The following is a 17,054-nucleotide window of genomic DNA, read 5'->3' as shown; positions in this document are numbered from 1 at the left end:
TTATTATTATTATTATTATTATGGGCCTTGGAGTCAGAGAACCTGGGTTCTGATCCCGGTTCTGCCATTTGCCTGCTGTAAGACCTTGGGCAAGTCACGTAACTTCTCTGTGCCTCAGTTTCCTCAGCTATAAAATGGGGATTCAATACCTGGTCTTCCTTCTACTTAAACTGTGAGACTCATTAGGGACCGAGATTGGGCCCAACATCATTAACTTGTACCCAGTTTATTGGGGTGAAAATTCAGGATTTTTTTTTTAAGGATTTCGGTTTTATAGGCTAAAAATACATGGACATTTTAAGTATTTTATACTGAAACTTAAATCTTAGGGTGGTCGCTGGGGAAAACTGAACAAAATGATTTGTTCTTTTTAAGTTGCACAGTAAACTCCTGGAGACAGAACGCCAACTAGGAGAAGCCCACGGAAGGCTTAAGGAACAAAGACAGCTCTCCAGTGAAAAACTGATGGACAAAGAACAGCTGGTGGCTGATCTACAGTTAAAACTTTCTCGTTCTGAAGAGCAGGTATGTACTAGGTCTATCCCTAGTGTGTAGTACACTGCGTGCCACATAGTGAGCTCTTAAATACCACAGTTATTATTATTATCACTGTTATTATCATTCTTCAGTTTTTCAGTAGAGTTGTATTCTTAATGGACTGCAAGACATAGTTGTTTTTTTAGGAGATGAAATTGTTCTAACCTCTCCATGTAGAATCTGATGCCGCTGTTTCTGAGGGTCAGCCTAGCCACATACACTCGTGGAGAATGGAGATATTAACCGGAAGAGCCAAGAGAGGAAAATATTTTGTCAGAGAGAAGGTTAGGAAGGGAAAATCAGGGAAGGGATGTTGAGACTGAAAAGGGGCCCTGATTTTGGAGCTAGAGGAAGAAGAAAGCAACTTGAAGCACATCCTAAACGTGTAACCAGAAAGGACTTTGTGACACTCATTTTTTCTGGCACACTGGCCTCTGGTTGCCCTGGAGGCATAGTTCAAGGTCGACAGCTGCACCTAGGTTTCGTGGTCCCCTTCCACTCGAGACCACTCTGGAGCCCTCGGGGCTTCTGACGTGATCCACTGTGCTCTGCTGGCCGAAATACCCTCTTGTCTGTGGATAACAGGAACTTATGGCAGGCCTAGTTGGTGACAGTGAGCTCCACCTCAGCAGCTGGGAAACAGGGATGAGAGAAACTGGCAGTGTGGCAGCTGTTGGGGCTCAGGCAGTCAAGCCATTCTGAAATGGGCACAGCTACCATTTTTGTGTGCCAGCTCTTCAACTAGAACCATATTTATTTACACTTTGCGTAGAATGTGGCAGTGTAGAATTGTTTTCCCATTTAGATTGTAGGTACGATAACCGAGTGTTCCAGGATATGAAGGTATAAATGTTAATGAACCCGTACGTTATGACGATAGAAGTTTTCAGCGGTTTTCTTTTTTCTTTTCTAAAGGTGAAGGAAAAAACAACAAATTTCACTGAATTACAGCATCAGTTAGATAAGACAAGGCAACAGCACCAAGAGCAACAGGCTCTGCAGCAAAGCACAACAGCAAAACTGCGAGAAGCCCAGGTAAAAGCCGTTCGCATTGACCCTTTCCCAACAAATATCGCATCCCAATTTGTCCTCTCAGTTGATGGAGAAAATGGCCTCTATTTCCCCAAGATGCAGGTTGATAGCATGGTCGTCGACTCCGTAGGGCTCGAGAGGGTTAGCGGTCTTACCGGTTAGTTTCTTGCATGAGGGTGCAGCTGCTGTTTTCACTCCCTTAGTTCTTTAGGCAGAACCGCAGGTCTCCCACAAGCACTGAGAGCTTCAAGTAGCCTAAAGCGAGTAAAGAGGAGTCAAATGGGAAAGGTCCCAATTAGACTTTTCGATTCTTTAGTTCTTTGGAGCCTGCCGGCCTTCTCCTCCCAGATCCTGACCGGTTTAACCCCCCCTTACCCCCTTTTCAAACCCCACCCCATTTCCATCCCAACACTCAGAACCAACAAGCGCTCCTAAGGCCGATAGTTATTTTAGGTAATGTATTTTCTATTTTTGAACTGTATTGCCTGTGAAAACTTGAGTGTGAAGTTTGATACCTAGCATTTTATGCATTAGGAACAACCTTTAAGGTCTCAATCCTTAAGGAAGGCATTTTACATTGTTCCAGAATGATTTGGAGCAAGTTTTGCGCCAAATTGGAGACAAAGACCAAAAGATCCAAAACCTGGAGGCCCTGCTTCAAAAGAGTAAGGAAAACATTTCCTTACTGGAAAGAGAAAGAGAAGACCTTTATGCAAAGATTCAGGCCGGGGAAGGGGAGACTGCCGTTCTTAACCAGCTACAAGAGAAAAATCATACGTTACAGGAGCAGGTGAGAGTTCTGGGAGCTTGTTGCATTAATAAAACTTAATCCCTGTTAAATATCTAAAATCACATGTCTATGTTAAATGTACACTCATGTTGTTTGTGATTTTTAATTCTGCATTGTTAGACCATTAATAGCCTTCGTCTATTTCTCTGCCTTGATTTTGTATGGGTTGTATTTTTCAGTTGGCATATTTGTAAATTGTACTTTACTCTTCATTATGTGATTCATTTTAGCATTCATTCGTATTGTTAAAATTATAATGTAGTATGTTATCAAACTAAATTATAATTCAAGTTCAGCTTTATTACACTTGTATAGGCACTGACCTGCTGTGCATCTGCAATTCACCTTTTAGCAAACCTTGAAATTAAAGGTCTCCCACAGTTGTAGCTTGCTCAAGCACTGTCAACAGTAATTTGGGTAACACATGTAATTCTAGTGGTGTTTCTGTTTTTTACTGAGCGGAATCAGGGAAAGATGCTCTTAGGAGATTGATTTATTCCCTACCTGTATTAATCGTGATTCAGTGTATTAAAATTGTGGGTGGAAAATATGCGTTCACTGTGACGGTGAAAGGGACAGTTATAAGGTATGTGGTAATAATTTGGTTCAACGATAAGTAACTTCTCTCAGAAGTCTCAGCGATGCCGTTGATATTAGCTTGACTGAAAGGCATTTCATTATGAAGCGTCATTAGCTAGAACTGAACACAGAAGGCTATGAAATTAAAAATATTGATAGCTATTTTTATATTTTTTCCCTTTTAAGCTGAAATAAGTTATCATTATGGAAGAATTGATTGGGTCTTAACTACCAAAATATATTTTGCATTCAAGTCATGCTGCATATGATATTGAAGTTATCAAGAAGACTGGTGTCTTTTCTCCTGCACACATAGTATGTAAAGGGAACCAACTGATATCCACCCCCTAGTTTGGAGGGAAAAAATTACGTGTCTTTCAAGATAGAAATATGAGTTTATTATTCATTCAGCTGTATCTATTGAGCACTTACTATGTGCAGAGCACTGTACTAAGTGGTTGGAAAGTACAATTCGGCAACAAATAGAGACAATCCCTACCCAATGCCAGGCTCACGGTTTATTATTAGAGAGAACAACAGTAAATATAATGAAGGGCAAGTTTTAGTGGAACGGGCTACTCTTTTGTATCTTTCTAAGACCGAATGTTGTTTGTCTTGTAATTTCTTCACTGAAATTTATGATTAGCTTATGTACGCTAGGTAACTCAACTAACAGAGAAGCTGAAAAATCAGTCCGAAAGCCACAAACAGGCCCAGGAGAATTTGCACGAACAGGTGCAGGAGCAGAAGGCTCATCTGAGGGTGGCCGAAGACCATGTTCTCTCTCTAGAAACCAACGTCACCGAACTAACTAGTCAGCTAAATGAAAGCAAAGAGAAAGTGGCCCAACTTGACTTACAGGTAATGTTGCATTGTGCTTTAAAACGAATGAACTCCCGATGAGTTTTGGGGAGAATAAAGGAAGCCATTCTTTAATATGCTCAACCTAAGTTCCAGAGTATTGAAATTTGTTACGTTGTTATTCCTTGTTTATTTCTTCACTCTCATTTCTTTTCCTTTTTTTTCCGTTGAAATTATAAAAATCTGATTGCAGTAGACTTTTTTTGTAAAGGTTGTTCTGCCCAAGTTTCCCCCCCTTTTTTTAAATTATTGATATTCATCCTGTTGACTGACCCTACTGAATGTCTGGCGGTAATAATGAAACAAGAAAATTGTTTTGGGGGTTGGTTTCCTTTGCCATCGTATATAAAACAAGGCACGATGCTTCCTCCCGTGTACTCTCCCAAGTGCTCTGCACACAGTGAGTGCTCAGTAAGTATGATTAACTGAGTGGCAGAATCCAGCCCGTGAACCAGACACCCTCATCAACTGGTTCGGTCCAACCTATCACTTGGTTGGTGATGAGAACAGGTGTATATCCACCCATAGCAGAGCCCAACTGGTGGCTACCAGTGCAGTGAGCAGTGTCTGAGCGTCAGGGCCCCTAAGGCTACTGGACTTCGCTGTGACAGACGTTTGGGTGTGGCCCATACCAACTTGGGGAATGTGGACTAATAGTCTTTCCAGCCCAACCTAGACCTATTGCATAACGTATTTGTTATATATCTGTCACGAACAGCGACATTATTGGATGGTTTTACTATAGTTTTTGTTAAACACTGTGTGTCAAGCATGGTCCTAAGCACTTGACAGTTCATCAAGTGGGACACAGTCCCTGTCCCAAATCGATCAATGGTGTTTAATGAGCACTTACTGTGTGCAGAGCACTGAACTAAGCACTTGCGAGAGTACGCTATAACAGATTGGTAGACACGTGCCCTGCCCCCAATGAGTTTGCAGTCCAGAGTGGGGCACACGGTCCAAGTTGGAGGGAGAAAGATTGAATCCCCATTATACAGGCTAGAAAACTGAGGAACAGAGAAGTTGTGATTTATCCAAGGTGACACAATGAACAAGTGGCAGAGTCAGTATTAGAACCCCAGTCCTCTGCCTCCCAGGCCCATGCTCTTTTCACCGGGTCACTCTGCTTCTTAGGGTTTAGGTAGAAAACATTGTCTCAGGTTCTCCGAGGAGATGGTGGTGTTAGTGGATGAAGAAAAAATGAAGCTGATTGCATGCAGAATGACTTAAGGGTTTATAAAATGACAATATGGATCTGTAAAAATTTTGACATGTAAACAGCAAAATTTTTGAATGTAGTGATCCCTCTTATCCCACCTGTTCATAAGTCAGATGCCAGAACTATGTGGGCCAAAACTTTCTAGGGGTGCAAAAGGGATGTTAAGAGTGGGATAAGTAATCTTTTTAGGAAATTCAAGTTTCAGCATGCCAAAAGCAGTATAATCTATTTCTTCCTAGTTCTCGGTACTCAGTCGTGTGACTGAACACAGGTTCATCTGTCGCTTAAGACAGAAAGCTCCATCATAATCATCAACATCGCTTTCATAGTCTCTAGCTTTTTTTATAGATCTTTAGTCAAATGAATGTGTCCTAGTTCCTTTCCTCTTATCTTGTTAGCTATCATAAGATGAAAGTATAATTTTGAAGGTAGTTTTTAATTGGAGGCTACCCAAGTTGATTTCTCTTAGCATATGATTAACTAGGTAATTGAAGCCCAAACAGTATTTTGGCTTTTTTTTTTCTTTCAAGCCAGAAAAATAACTCTGTGATGTATCTGGATAATTCAGATCAAAGTATACTTTCATGGTATTTTGATGTCTACAGAGCCTCTCTTTTTCATTATCTTTGATATTTTTGGACTAACTTTTTAATTCAAGTTAGTTTTTGAAAATAATCTAATTGATTAAGGGAAAGGAACTGAAATTTATTTCCCTGCCTCCTGATTATTAGTAGGGAAAGCTTCTGGGGCACAATTCGTGGAAAGCCCAATGATTCAATATTTTTTTTTCCACTGATAGATAGGAAAGTGGTACACCAGTGTCCTAGTACAATATCAAATGTTTAACAGGTTTTTCCAGGAAAAATATTAAAGTTGAGTTGATCTGAATAAAGTGTGCATCCACATCAATTCTCTGTCTATTCTTAGAAGCAGGATTCTGAAATTTCTCCCTGTAGAGATCAACTGTTGAAGCAGCTGGCAGCAGGATAGTGTTGGGGAAATAATGATTTTTTTTAAAAACATGAAAATAAATAACTGAAACAATATAAGCAAATAACTTTTCAATTTTATTTCAGATTAAAGCAAAAACTGAATTATTGTTGTCAGCTGAGGCAGCGAAAACTGCTCAAAGAGCAGATCTTCAGAATCATTTGGATACAGCACAAAATGCATTACAAGATAAGCAACAGGTAAAGAAAGTAAATGCACCTCAGTGCCCTGAGATTCAGAAATAATTATGAATCCAAAATAGAGATAATATGTCCAGTTAAAAAAATTATAAACCCTATATAAAGATATTTTACCAATGTGCAAAGTATTTTATTTAAATATTCAGGCATTTTAGTACTACTGTAATGGTATGCTTAGTTTGCATGCATTTTTAATTTGTCTTGATTTCTGAAAAATATTTTAGCTCAATGAGAGACTGCTTTAATTTTACATTGATTATTTAGCAGAGATACACTATAAAATACCAACTTCCCCTTCACATACATTTTGAATAGTTGGCATATACTTGCAAAAATTATGAAAAATCTAATACTTCAAGAACCTAATTCCATATATCCCATTGACTCAGTATAAAATATTTCACATCTGGACAGTGGGTCTAGATTACAACTGTGTTTCTACTGCTTATAAAAATCAGTCATCTAAAAACACTTTTGAATTATGATTTCTTTAAAGGAGTTAAATAAGGTTAATACTCAATTGGATCAAATTACTGCTAAACTCCATGACAAGCAAGAGTATTGTGTCCAGCTGGAAACTACGCTTAAAGAATATAAAGAAAAGCATCTTTCATTAGAACAGAAAGCTGAGGATCTTGAAGGACAGCTCAAGGTCTGTATAAAAGGATTCAGTATTATAAAACATGGTATACTTTTAATAATTTCATGATTTCATAAAGAAAAAAGCAAAAGGAGGACATCAGTAGTTAAACCAATGGAATTTTCAATTTGAAAGATTTTATGTATTCTAGGCAAAGAACTAGATCATCAGATATCCAGCCTATGTGATGTTACGTGCTTGGAAGTCTGTCTTGAATGCTTAATGTCATTAATCTGTATATATATATATGTGTGTGTGTGTGTATATGTGTACAGAGACATAGAAATGCACACATACGTATATATACACTGATGGCATGTTTTATGTTATGATCAATCAATAGTGTTTGTTGAGTGTTTACTATGTGCAGAGCATTGTACTAAGTGCTTGGGAAAGTACAATACAATCGAGTTAGTAGATGCGATCCCTGCCAATCAGAGATCTTATAGTTTAGTGGAATAGCTTAAAGGAGTTGTTCTGCGGCTTAAATTTTATGCTGCCAGTGGAGGGGGTATATCCATGAGGGTGTCTCTGAGAGAAAATCTCCGATACACTTGTCCTCGAAGGTGGTGTCCTCCCCCGCATGCCCCCCCTTTTTTTTTTTGTCCTTTGGGTGAAGAACATTGCTCGGACACTAATGGTTAGGAGAGGAAAGGTGAGTCCTCTCACCAGCAGGACATGCATGCACCTTTTTTTTTTTTTCTAGTTGTAGCGAGGGTTTGTCCTGAGCCATCCACAGTTTCTCTCGTGTTCTCCCTCTGTCCAGTGGTAACATTTTAAGACAGCTGGAAGAGAGACAGGTTCTGCCTGTGGTCACAAAGCAGAATATCTCAGCAGCATCAACTACCACCGTGCCCTTCCCTGGGACCCAAGAGGAGCCAGAGTAGGGACTTTCCAAGCACTTACTACAGTGCTCTGCACACAGTAAGCGCTCAATAAATACAAATGAATAAATGAATGAATATGTAGTCAGGGATAGTTGTTTCAGGGGGCAGCACCATGACACCAGACAATCCCTTCTTCCCCTGTACAGATTTGGAAGGGCTGATCCAAGCAGGTGACTGATTGTGAAGCCACCCACTACATAATAATGATAAAAATAACTATGGTACTTGTTAAGCACTTACTATCTGCCCATCACTCTTCAAAGCATTAGGGTAAGATACAAGTTAATCAGGTTGGGCACAGTCTCTGTCCCACATGGGGCTCACTGTGTAATCCCATGAGGTAATTGAGGCTCAGGGTGGTGAACAGACCTGCCCAAGGTCAAGCAGCAGACATGTCGTGATTAGATTAGAATTAATCTAATCTGGGATTAGAATCCTTCCCAAAACAGCATCTAAATCCTATCTTTAAATCATCAGGCCCTGCAGCTTTTCTCAGGACGGTGATAATGACCCCAGGCCTGTCCAGGTCGTGTACTACAGAGATTTCTCATCATCATGTGGTATCTTGGTCAGAGAGGGTATGCTGCCAAAGTGATATTTGTAGATAATGAAAGGTCAAGGGCAAAAAAGTTTTTAAAAAAATGCACTCTCTACTACACACCACCAGGGACCCCAGTTGTGGGCTAGGCTAATCCAGTGAGGGGCATGGAAGTCAAAAGAAAAAGAGCAAGCATAGAGAAAGGGGGATCTCTTTTACACTACAATAATCCATCCAATAATAGAGATATCGATGTCCTGAATCCGCCCTTTTCACGCCATCCGAGTATCCACCCCCCTTGCCCAGGAACTGAGAATATCCTGGCTAGACTACTGTTTGAGCCTGTTTTCTGCTTCCAGCCCCTCCATCTCTCCTCTGCTGCCCAGATCATTTTCATAAAGCACCATTCTGAACACATCCCTTCTCCATTCCCCAAAACGTATTTCTCAGCATGAATCAGAAACCCTTGACCGCTGACTTTCAGGTACTCCGTCAGGTGTCTTCGGCCCCTTAGTCCCCTTTGTTCCATCACTGCACCCCAGCTTGCCCTCTTCATCCCTCCAAGCTCCCCCGCTCACCGGGTTTTCTTCTCACTCTTTGTCTCTGACCCTCGTCAGTTCTCACTCTTCGTCTCTGACCCTCTATTCAAGCTTTTCCTCCTGCCTGGAATTCCTTCCTCCTTCTAGTCTGCCAGACCGTGGCTCTTCCGTCTTCAGAGTTCTTCTGAAATCACATCTTCTTCAGGAGGCTTTCCCCAGTTCATTTTGTTCCTCCCAAGGTCAATCAGTTAAACAATCAGTGGTATTTATTGAGCGCTTTACTGTTGGAAATTCTTCCAACCACCACATCAGCAATCTTGCACTTAAAACCATTCTGCTTGTTCTCTCCTTGCATACTCTTCTATTTAAACATTTATTTATCCACAAATACATCTTTTCATTTTTGTCTTCTCTTCCTCCCGACCTGTAATTTGCCTTGCACCTGTTCCCTGTTAGATTGTTAGCTCCCTGAAGACAGGAATTGTGCCGTCTTAACTCTCCCAAGCATTTTTAATTTTGAGCTGGGCATAGGATTAGGGCTTAATAAATGCCATTGATTGATTGAATACATAAGGCAATTCTTTTGGGTTGCTCATGATATGTGTAATTATTAGCAAAAGGTAACCACTGAAGTGAACATAACTCTTTTTACCTCGTAGAAATTGGAAGCTGATATTCTTGAAGTAAAGGCTGGTAAGGAACAAGCTTTACAGGATCTGCAACAGCAAAGACATCAGTATACAGAGCTAGACCTCAGAACAATGGAATTGAGTAAAAAATTGGAGGCAGAAAAAGAATTGTAAGCAAACATTCTGTTGAATGAAAATGAATTTTAAATACCTACTTTGATGTTTCCTCTTAAAAGACTTTTTCCATATCTACATTATATCGAGATAATGTTTTGAAATAGACATTCTGACTCTTTTAGTTGCATTTTGTCAATTAAGAATGCTAGGGACCTGAAAAGGAAGACTTCCCATAATAGGAACTGGCTCTGTACCTGGGACTCTGGACAGTCCTGACCAGGCGTGACATCTCTCTCCCACCTACTGAGCCGGTGGGCAGAGACATTTCAAATAAACGAAACATTCAGTGTGTTGGAACTCTCTAAATAGTCTTAGTTATAGCTCAAACTTTTTTGCTATTAGGCGATTCAGGGATTTATTAGGGGTAGAGAATGGCTGAAGATAACTATCCCAAAGCTGTTTCTTTGACCGCAGCATGGGTTTTGTTTGTTTGCTTTTTTAATAATACCTGTTAAGTGCTTACTGTGTTCTGACAGACATGTTCCCTGCCCACAAATGAGCTTCTAGCCTCAAGGGAGCCTGGAAGCCAGATTTGGAAACATCTGAGGTCTCTTATTTTCATATAGTCATGCACATTTTCCTCTTAATTTGTGATGACTTTTGTTTCCTGCACTACCTTTGCTAACAGTTAAAGAGGCGACTTAGGTAGTGCAGTGGAGCCATTTAGGTAATTTTTTGCTTTGGGCTTTCAAATTATTAACTAGCCTAAAAATCATGTCAAATGATGGTGGGGGCAGAGAGGAAGGGTGAAAGCCAGGGCAGTGACACTGTACTAAATGCTAGGGTAGATACAGGCTTTTCAGTTTGGACACAGTTCCTGCCCCACATTGGGCTCACAGTCTTCATCCCTATTTTACAGATGAGGTAACTGGCACAGAGGAGTTAAGTGATTTGCCCAAGGTCACCCAGCAGATAAATGGCAGAGCTGGGATTAGAACCCAGATCCTTCTGACTCCCAGGCCCAACGTCTCGTCAACTAGGCCATGTTGCTTCTCAAGGAGATCTTGGCCATAACTGATTATATATACCTCTGAAGCCAGAGGTAACTGAAGTGTTGTGTGGCATATTCTATTTTCTGTACAATTTAATGTTTTATTTGAAGGTTTATTTACTTGGAGTAAACAGTCTGGTTTAGTGGATAGAGCCTGGGCCTGGGAGTCACAAGAAACTGGGTTCCAATCCCAGCTCCTCCACTCGTCTGCTGTGTGACCTTGGGCAAGTCACTTAACTTCTCTGTGCCTCAGTTACCTCACCTGTAAAATGGGGATTAAGACTGTGTACCCCAATAGGCCAGGGACTGTGTCCAACCTGATCAGCTTGCATCTACCCTAGTACTTATTAGTACAGTGCCTGGCACATAGTAAATGCTTAACAAATACCTATATAAAAGGAAGTTGATTAATCATTCTGAAGGCAAGGATTAATTCATTATGAAATATATAAAGAAATCAGAAATTGTAACTTGTGAATCATTTTTAAAGTTTTCCTCTTTTACATTAAGATTATCTGCAGCTAATTTAGATTTAAAGAAAAAATCTGATGCCTTCGAACAAGCCAAGCAGCAGCTCTCCAAGCAAGAGGAAGAAAAAGAAAGTCTTAAACAAGAGATTAAGAAATTAAGTCAAGATGTAAAGCTGCAGCATCAAGAATTTGATGGCAAGATTCAAGCATCAGTGACAGAACTGCAAAAAGTGAAATTAGAGAAAGAAACCATAATAAAGGAACTTTCCAGCACCAAAGACAAATTATCAAAAACATCTGATTCACTGAAAGATTCAAAGAATCAATTGGAAAAAGAAAAACAGAAGGGAAAATCGGCTTTGGCAGAATTGGTTAGTTCTTCACAGTTGCTTTGCTGAAAAAATTATATTGGATAATTTTCAGATGCTAATTCGTTATTGTCCACTGGTGCATTTCCAATGAATTAACTTCCAGTACTGATAATGAATTTATACTCAGTGGAAGAAAAATGATTTGAATTTTTAGGTAGGGACCTGAATGTTTGTAAGGTATTTTTTGTGGTAAACACTAATTTAGAGCAGAAACAGAATTCCCAACTTAATTATGCTAAAGAAAACTTTAGATCATTTAGGACAAACTTGTCAATAGTGAGAACAGAATATCCCAGAAAAGTACAAAAGCATGAAACTTCTAAAATTTGGGACTGTTGAGCACAATCATTTTGCTTAATTAAGGTATAGTTCAGTTGGTTAATTCCTTATTGTCCATTGCTAGGTTTCAATCTGCTTTAGATGTGCTCTAAAATTGCACTTTACAGACAGGCGATTTTTCAGTGTTTAGGCAATGTAATAAGATATGCTCATTGAAGTTTGTCATGCTAGATCGTGCTTCTACTTGGGGATAGTAAAATATGTTGGAAACTGATGGTCCTCGAAAGGCAGAGAAATGGTCAAGCACTTAGTACAGTGCTCTGCACATAGTAAACGCTCAATAAATACTATTGAATGAATGGCATGATCCCCAAACATCCTTGATTAAGAATGTGGTGCTAATATGAATCAAATCCACTGTTGTGTTGGGCTCAGTAAGCACTTAGAAAGCCCATACCTGTTGGGGGAAAGACAGTATGGTTTCACTTTGGGGAAATCAGGCCTCACTAATCTGCTGGAGGTACATAGGTAGCAGTTGGAGCAGAAAGATAGCAGAAACTGGCTAAAATAGAGAATAGAAAGGTCAAGAGGCAGCATTCATTTTTGGGGGGTTGGATAAGCATAAATAGTGTTTTTCCCCCACGGATCAGTGCTCGGCCTGCATTTATTTAACCTTTTTTAACATTTCATAAATGATTTGGAAAGGGTGGACAGCAAAGTCTTCAAACATGCGGATAACAATAAGTTCCATGGTGAAAAGGGTGTATTTAGGAAGGGTATAATGAAGATTTCAGGAGCTAAATGAGTGGGCAGAAAAGTGAGCTTTCCAGATGAGCAAATGCAAAGTAATGCAGGTAGAGAAAAATAATTTGAACTACATGGCAGTGGGTGTTGAGTGATAATCCCGTGATCATAGCTTGCCTGCAATAATATGTCATTGAGAATCAGTAATTTCACTCTATGGAGACAACCTGAAGGATTTAAGCTTTAAGAAATCCTCTAAAAACGGAACTGGGAGAGGCTCTGTCAAAGGATTAACTATCCTAGTACACATCTTAAAGGAATAGTCAATATTTACAGGAGTAGTATTTACAGTAGAGCAAGGCTGAAATTAACAAAGCAAGGAAAAAGTCTAAGGAAGTTCAAACTCTTATTTTGTGGACTAAACCCTCACAGACATGAATTTAAATGCTCACTCACCATATGGAAAGGCCAGTTTCCGAAGACAGAGGGGCACTGTGGCCTACAGAAACACCCCAGGCACCAGTCGAGGACCTTGGACAAGTCACTTAACTTCTCTTTGCCTCAGTTCCCTCAACAGTAAAATGGGGATTAAATATCTGTTCCCCCTCCTATTTAAACTGCGAGCCCCCATTTGGGACATCCAACCTGATTAACTTGAATCTACCCCAGAGCTCAAAGCAGTGACTGACACATAGTGCTTAACCACTATAAAAAAACTCCCAAACTATGCCTTCTTTAGAAGTTCTTGCCTTTGTTAGGCAGTGCAGGAAAAAGCATCCTGGGAGGACTTTCTATTTCCAGTTCTTATTTAGATAGAGAAAATGCCCTTTGCCTCCTGGGAAATATATTCTCGTTAGGGACGATCCTTAGTTGTCATCATCATCAATGGTATTTATTGAGTGCTTACTCTGTGCAGAGTACTGTACTAAGTGGTTGGGAGAGTACAGTACCAGAGAGTTGGTTATGTGTTCCCTGCCCACAGCGAGGTTGCATTCCTTAGGGGGAGACAGATATTAATATAAATACATAACATACAACAGGTCAAACCCAATTTTCCCTGCAGTCCCTTAGCTCTGTCTTCAAAATGAGATTTGAGTGTTTGTTAACAAGACAATAGTCCAACAGTGGCTTCAGGGACATTAGTCAGGACTCTGCAAAGAGATATTGTCCATTCCAAGCGCTTAGTACAGTGCTATGCACATAGTAAGCACTCAATAAATACTCTTGAATGAATGAATGAATGAGTATTGGAAACAGCAATGTTTCAGGAGGGATATGTTCAGGAGGGATATAGAAAACAAAACAATAAATTTAGTAGTGATATTAGATAAAATGATTGTACATACAGACTTAATGAATCCAGTTCTAGTCAGCCAGTCCTAATAAGGACTTGATAGAGCTAGAAAAATTTCAATCAAAATGGTCGATTAGGATAAAGTCATCTTATGTATGATGCTAGCCTGAAATAATCAGCAGCCTGGCTTAGCGGAAAGAGCGCAGACCAGGGACTGTGTCCAACCAGATTATGGTACTTGTTAAGTGCTTCCTGTGTGCCAAGCACTGTTCTAAGAGCTGGGGTAGATACAAGTTAATCAGGTTGGACACAGTCACTGTCCCACATGGGGCTCACACTCTTAATCCCCATTTTACAGTTGATGTAACTGAGGCCCAGAGAAGTTAAATGACTTGCCCGAGATCACACAGCAGACATGGGGCAGAGCTGGAATTGGAACCCAGGTTCTTCTGACTCCCAAGCCTGAGCTCTATCCACTCAGTCTATTACACTGCTTAGTACAATGCTTGGCATATAGTAAGCCCTTAACAAATATCATTAAAATAAAACAAACAAAAAACTAACTCAGTCTTAAAATATCAAAACCGATGAGGAATGTGATTGTAGTTTACAAAATCATGAAGGATGGAAAGTGGACTTTTGTTCCCCAGTTCTGACAACAGCATAAGTAGGGAGGAATCATTGCAGTTTGAAGGTTCAAAACAAAGAAGTCAAAATATTTGCTTAGAGCATATGGGACTTCCTCCAGGAAGGAGGGCAAGTAGGAAATAGCAATAGGTTTTGAAGCATTTGAACACATCTTGGATGAGTGCTGTAATGGATTATTAATAGGAAAAGTTAGAGATGCTAGAAGGCAAAATCGTAACCATGTGGGTCGAAGTCAACAGAATGTCCCCAATCCTTTTTCAGTAATTCATTCCATTCATTGCCTCAAACAAAATGCTGGGACAGGATAGACATTACTAACCTAGTCTAGATTTTTTTATGCTCTTCTGCTTCTGGGTCCTTTATATACCTAAAAAAAAATCCCTTTTTAAAATTATTAGGAATAATGAAAATATTGAATTGGAGAAGTGAGAAAATGCACCAGTACTCTAGTTGAAAATTAATTTAGGAGATTTCTCTCCATCCTACCTTCTTACTCGATATGATTGAAATAAAATAATTATCGTATTGTTTAATGAAAAGATTTTCATCCCATGTGACTGGAGTATTTTGTGGAACTGATGTTGCCTACATATTTCATGGTTCTGCCCCTCTCTCCACCCCAGCCTATGTGTGCATTTTTTTTTCCTCATGCTAAAATGGAAGAGCTTGTCGTGAGCAGAGAATGGATCTGCCAACTCTGTATTGTACTCTCCTAAGCACTTAATACAGTCAGTAACAACTCGGTAGATACCTATGATTGATCGATTGAGTAGATGGGTGAAAAAGCCACTGTCCTGTTATTCTGCCTGCATACTTGCAGGAATCACCTGTATACTTGGTTCTCTAAACTGAAGAGTGTGCTAAGTGTATCTTTTCCTTTTCTTTATCTTTCCCCCATCTCTCCCTCCTCCTTTCCTCATTCCCTACCACTTCTAAATATCAAAAGGGATGGACCTGTTTGTCATGTCCCAACCCTAAATCTTTCCACGAAGCCGAGAGAATGTTGTAACGTTTGCAAGGAAACACTCAATTCATTTGTTCCACATTTCACTAGATAATAGAATTTCAATGTTACAGGAAAAGTCTTGCAAAGAATTAAAACTCCAACTTCAAGTGCAGGAAGAGTCGGCCACTAAGGAACAGGATAATCTGAAAAAGTCAGTGGAGAAGGAGAAAGAGGTAAGAATTCCTTGTGCTATATTTCAATCTTTATTAGTGCATAACAAATCAGAGCACAGGACTGCATGTTAAAATTCAAGTGAGGTAGAGCTACTTGATTAATTTAAATAACTTATTTGAATCAGTGCTCTTGGGAGAAGCACTATGTATGTATATCAAGTTAAATAAATTTGAAATCACTATTCCTGTTAAAGTTCAGATAAGATCATATTGAAGGTGGTTGTTTTTTTCTTAGGCTTTCAGGCTTTTGACAGCGGAGCTCAATTCATCCCAGGGGCACGTCTCGCAGCTACAAAACACTTTAAAACAGAAGGAAAAAGAGGAGAAGCAGTTACAGGCAAAGCTGGATGAGTCGAAGCAATTGTCTGAGCAGAGGAAAAAGCAGAATGAAACACATGAAGCTGAACTAAAAATTGCCCTTTCCCAAAAGGTAGAAATTCTGTCCTTGTTTGTTTTACTGGTACAGGGAAACTGCACCTGAATTGTATTTTGATTTATTTCTTATGCTGAAAATGAGAATGATAGTATAATGATTTTTGTCATATGTTGCATCAAAAAGGAAGCCCAGATTTAAAATAATTAATCATTAATTCCTCAAAGGTAAAATTTTGGAAATCTTAATAATCTTTGATATTAAAAAATAATTCATCTATTTTAATTTGGCCGCAGATTTGAATATTGTAAATTCCCAACAGTGATCTTGCAAAAACACTATGCAGTGTACCCATAGGATAATTCAGGATTCGCTAGTATTTTAGAATGGTTATTTTTGAGAAGTGTCCTTTTTCCAAAAAAAAAAAAAAGGTCATGATCCAAAATCTCTTTAACATGTAGCAGAAATTAATAAAATACATTAAAACTTCAAATAACTGATGAAACTTTTGTTTTTCATTTTTAGCAGATGTAACATACCTGTTAAAAATGACCCATTCCAAATTGATTCCCATTCACTATTTCAGATGTTCTCCCTTTTTCTGTTCATAAGTATATTTTATAGTCTGTCTGGGATGACATAGCCCTGAGGCCTAAACTAATGATGATTTATTTAGGATCACATAATAATTGAACAAACTTATTTCTCTGGTGGCATATCCAAAATTGATTAATGCCCTCTTTGTCTATTGGAAGGTAGTAGATTAAAATACTAGCACTCAGCCTAGACAAAATGGCAGAAGCTGTAAAAGTTGATGTGTTTAACACTCAGATTGTTATAATAGAAATTAAAATGCAAAAAAAATGCAGAATGCAATTTTAAAAAGGGATGTTTCATTTCAGGCTTTTGTAAATATGTATGGGTCAAAATATTAATAATCCCATTTGAAGCTACTGTGCTAACTAGAGAAATCAGCCATAAACAGAATAATGTTCAGTGACAGAAAAAATAAAATCAAATTCCTTTCTGGAACTGAGCTAATCTAGATTGGATTTGCCTAAATATTAATCATTAATATTTAAAATTA

General features: G+C 39.1%; 1 protein-coding gene across 2 annotated transcripts in view; it reads left to right on the top strand.

The window, feature by feature from the left end:
- The window catches only part of EEA1 (early endosome antigen 1), an 87,755-nt gene that overhangs the window by 52,224 nt on the left and 18,477 nt on the right, over window positions 1-17,054 (top strand). For both annotated transcript variants that reach the window (XM_029079543.2, XM_039914016.1), the window contains 10 exons: window positions 376-525; window positions 1,453-1,572; window positions 2,156-2,359; window positions 3,599-3,799; window positions 6,095-6,208; window positions 6,705-6,860; window positions 9,472-9,611; window positions 11,120-11,450; window positions 15,493-15,594; window positions 15,830-16,024. In XM_029079543.2, coding sequence (XP_028935376.1) covers window positions 376-525; window positions 1,453-1,572; window positions 2,156-2,359; window positions 3,599-3,799; window positions 6,095-6,208; window positions 6,705-6,860; window positions 9,472-9,611; window positions 11,120-11,450; window positions 15,493-15,594; window positions 15,830-16,024 — 1,713 coding nt within the window. The remainder of the gene's footprint in view (window positions 1-375; window positions 526-1,452; window positions 1,573-2,155; window positions 2,360-3,598; window positions 3,800-6,094; window positions 6,209-6,704; window positions 6,861-9,471; window positions 9,612-11,119; window positions 11,451-15,492; window positions 15,595-15,829; window positions 16,025-17,054) is intronic.

Source organism: Ornithorhynchus anatinus, chromosome 14 (genome assembly GCF_004115215.2).
Source record: "Ornithorhynchus anatinus isolate Pmale09 chromosome 14, mOrnAna1.pri.v4, whole genome shotgun sequence".
NCBI classification, from domain to species: domain Eukaryota; kingdom Metazoa; phylum Chordata; class Mammalia; order Monotremata; family Ornithorhynchidae; genus Ornithorhynchus; species Ornithorhynchus anatinus.
The sequence above is the reverse complement of the archived record's forward strand: the minus strand, read 5'-3'. Positions and strand labels throughout refer to the sequence as shown.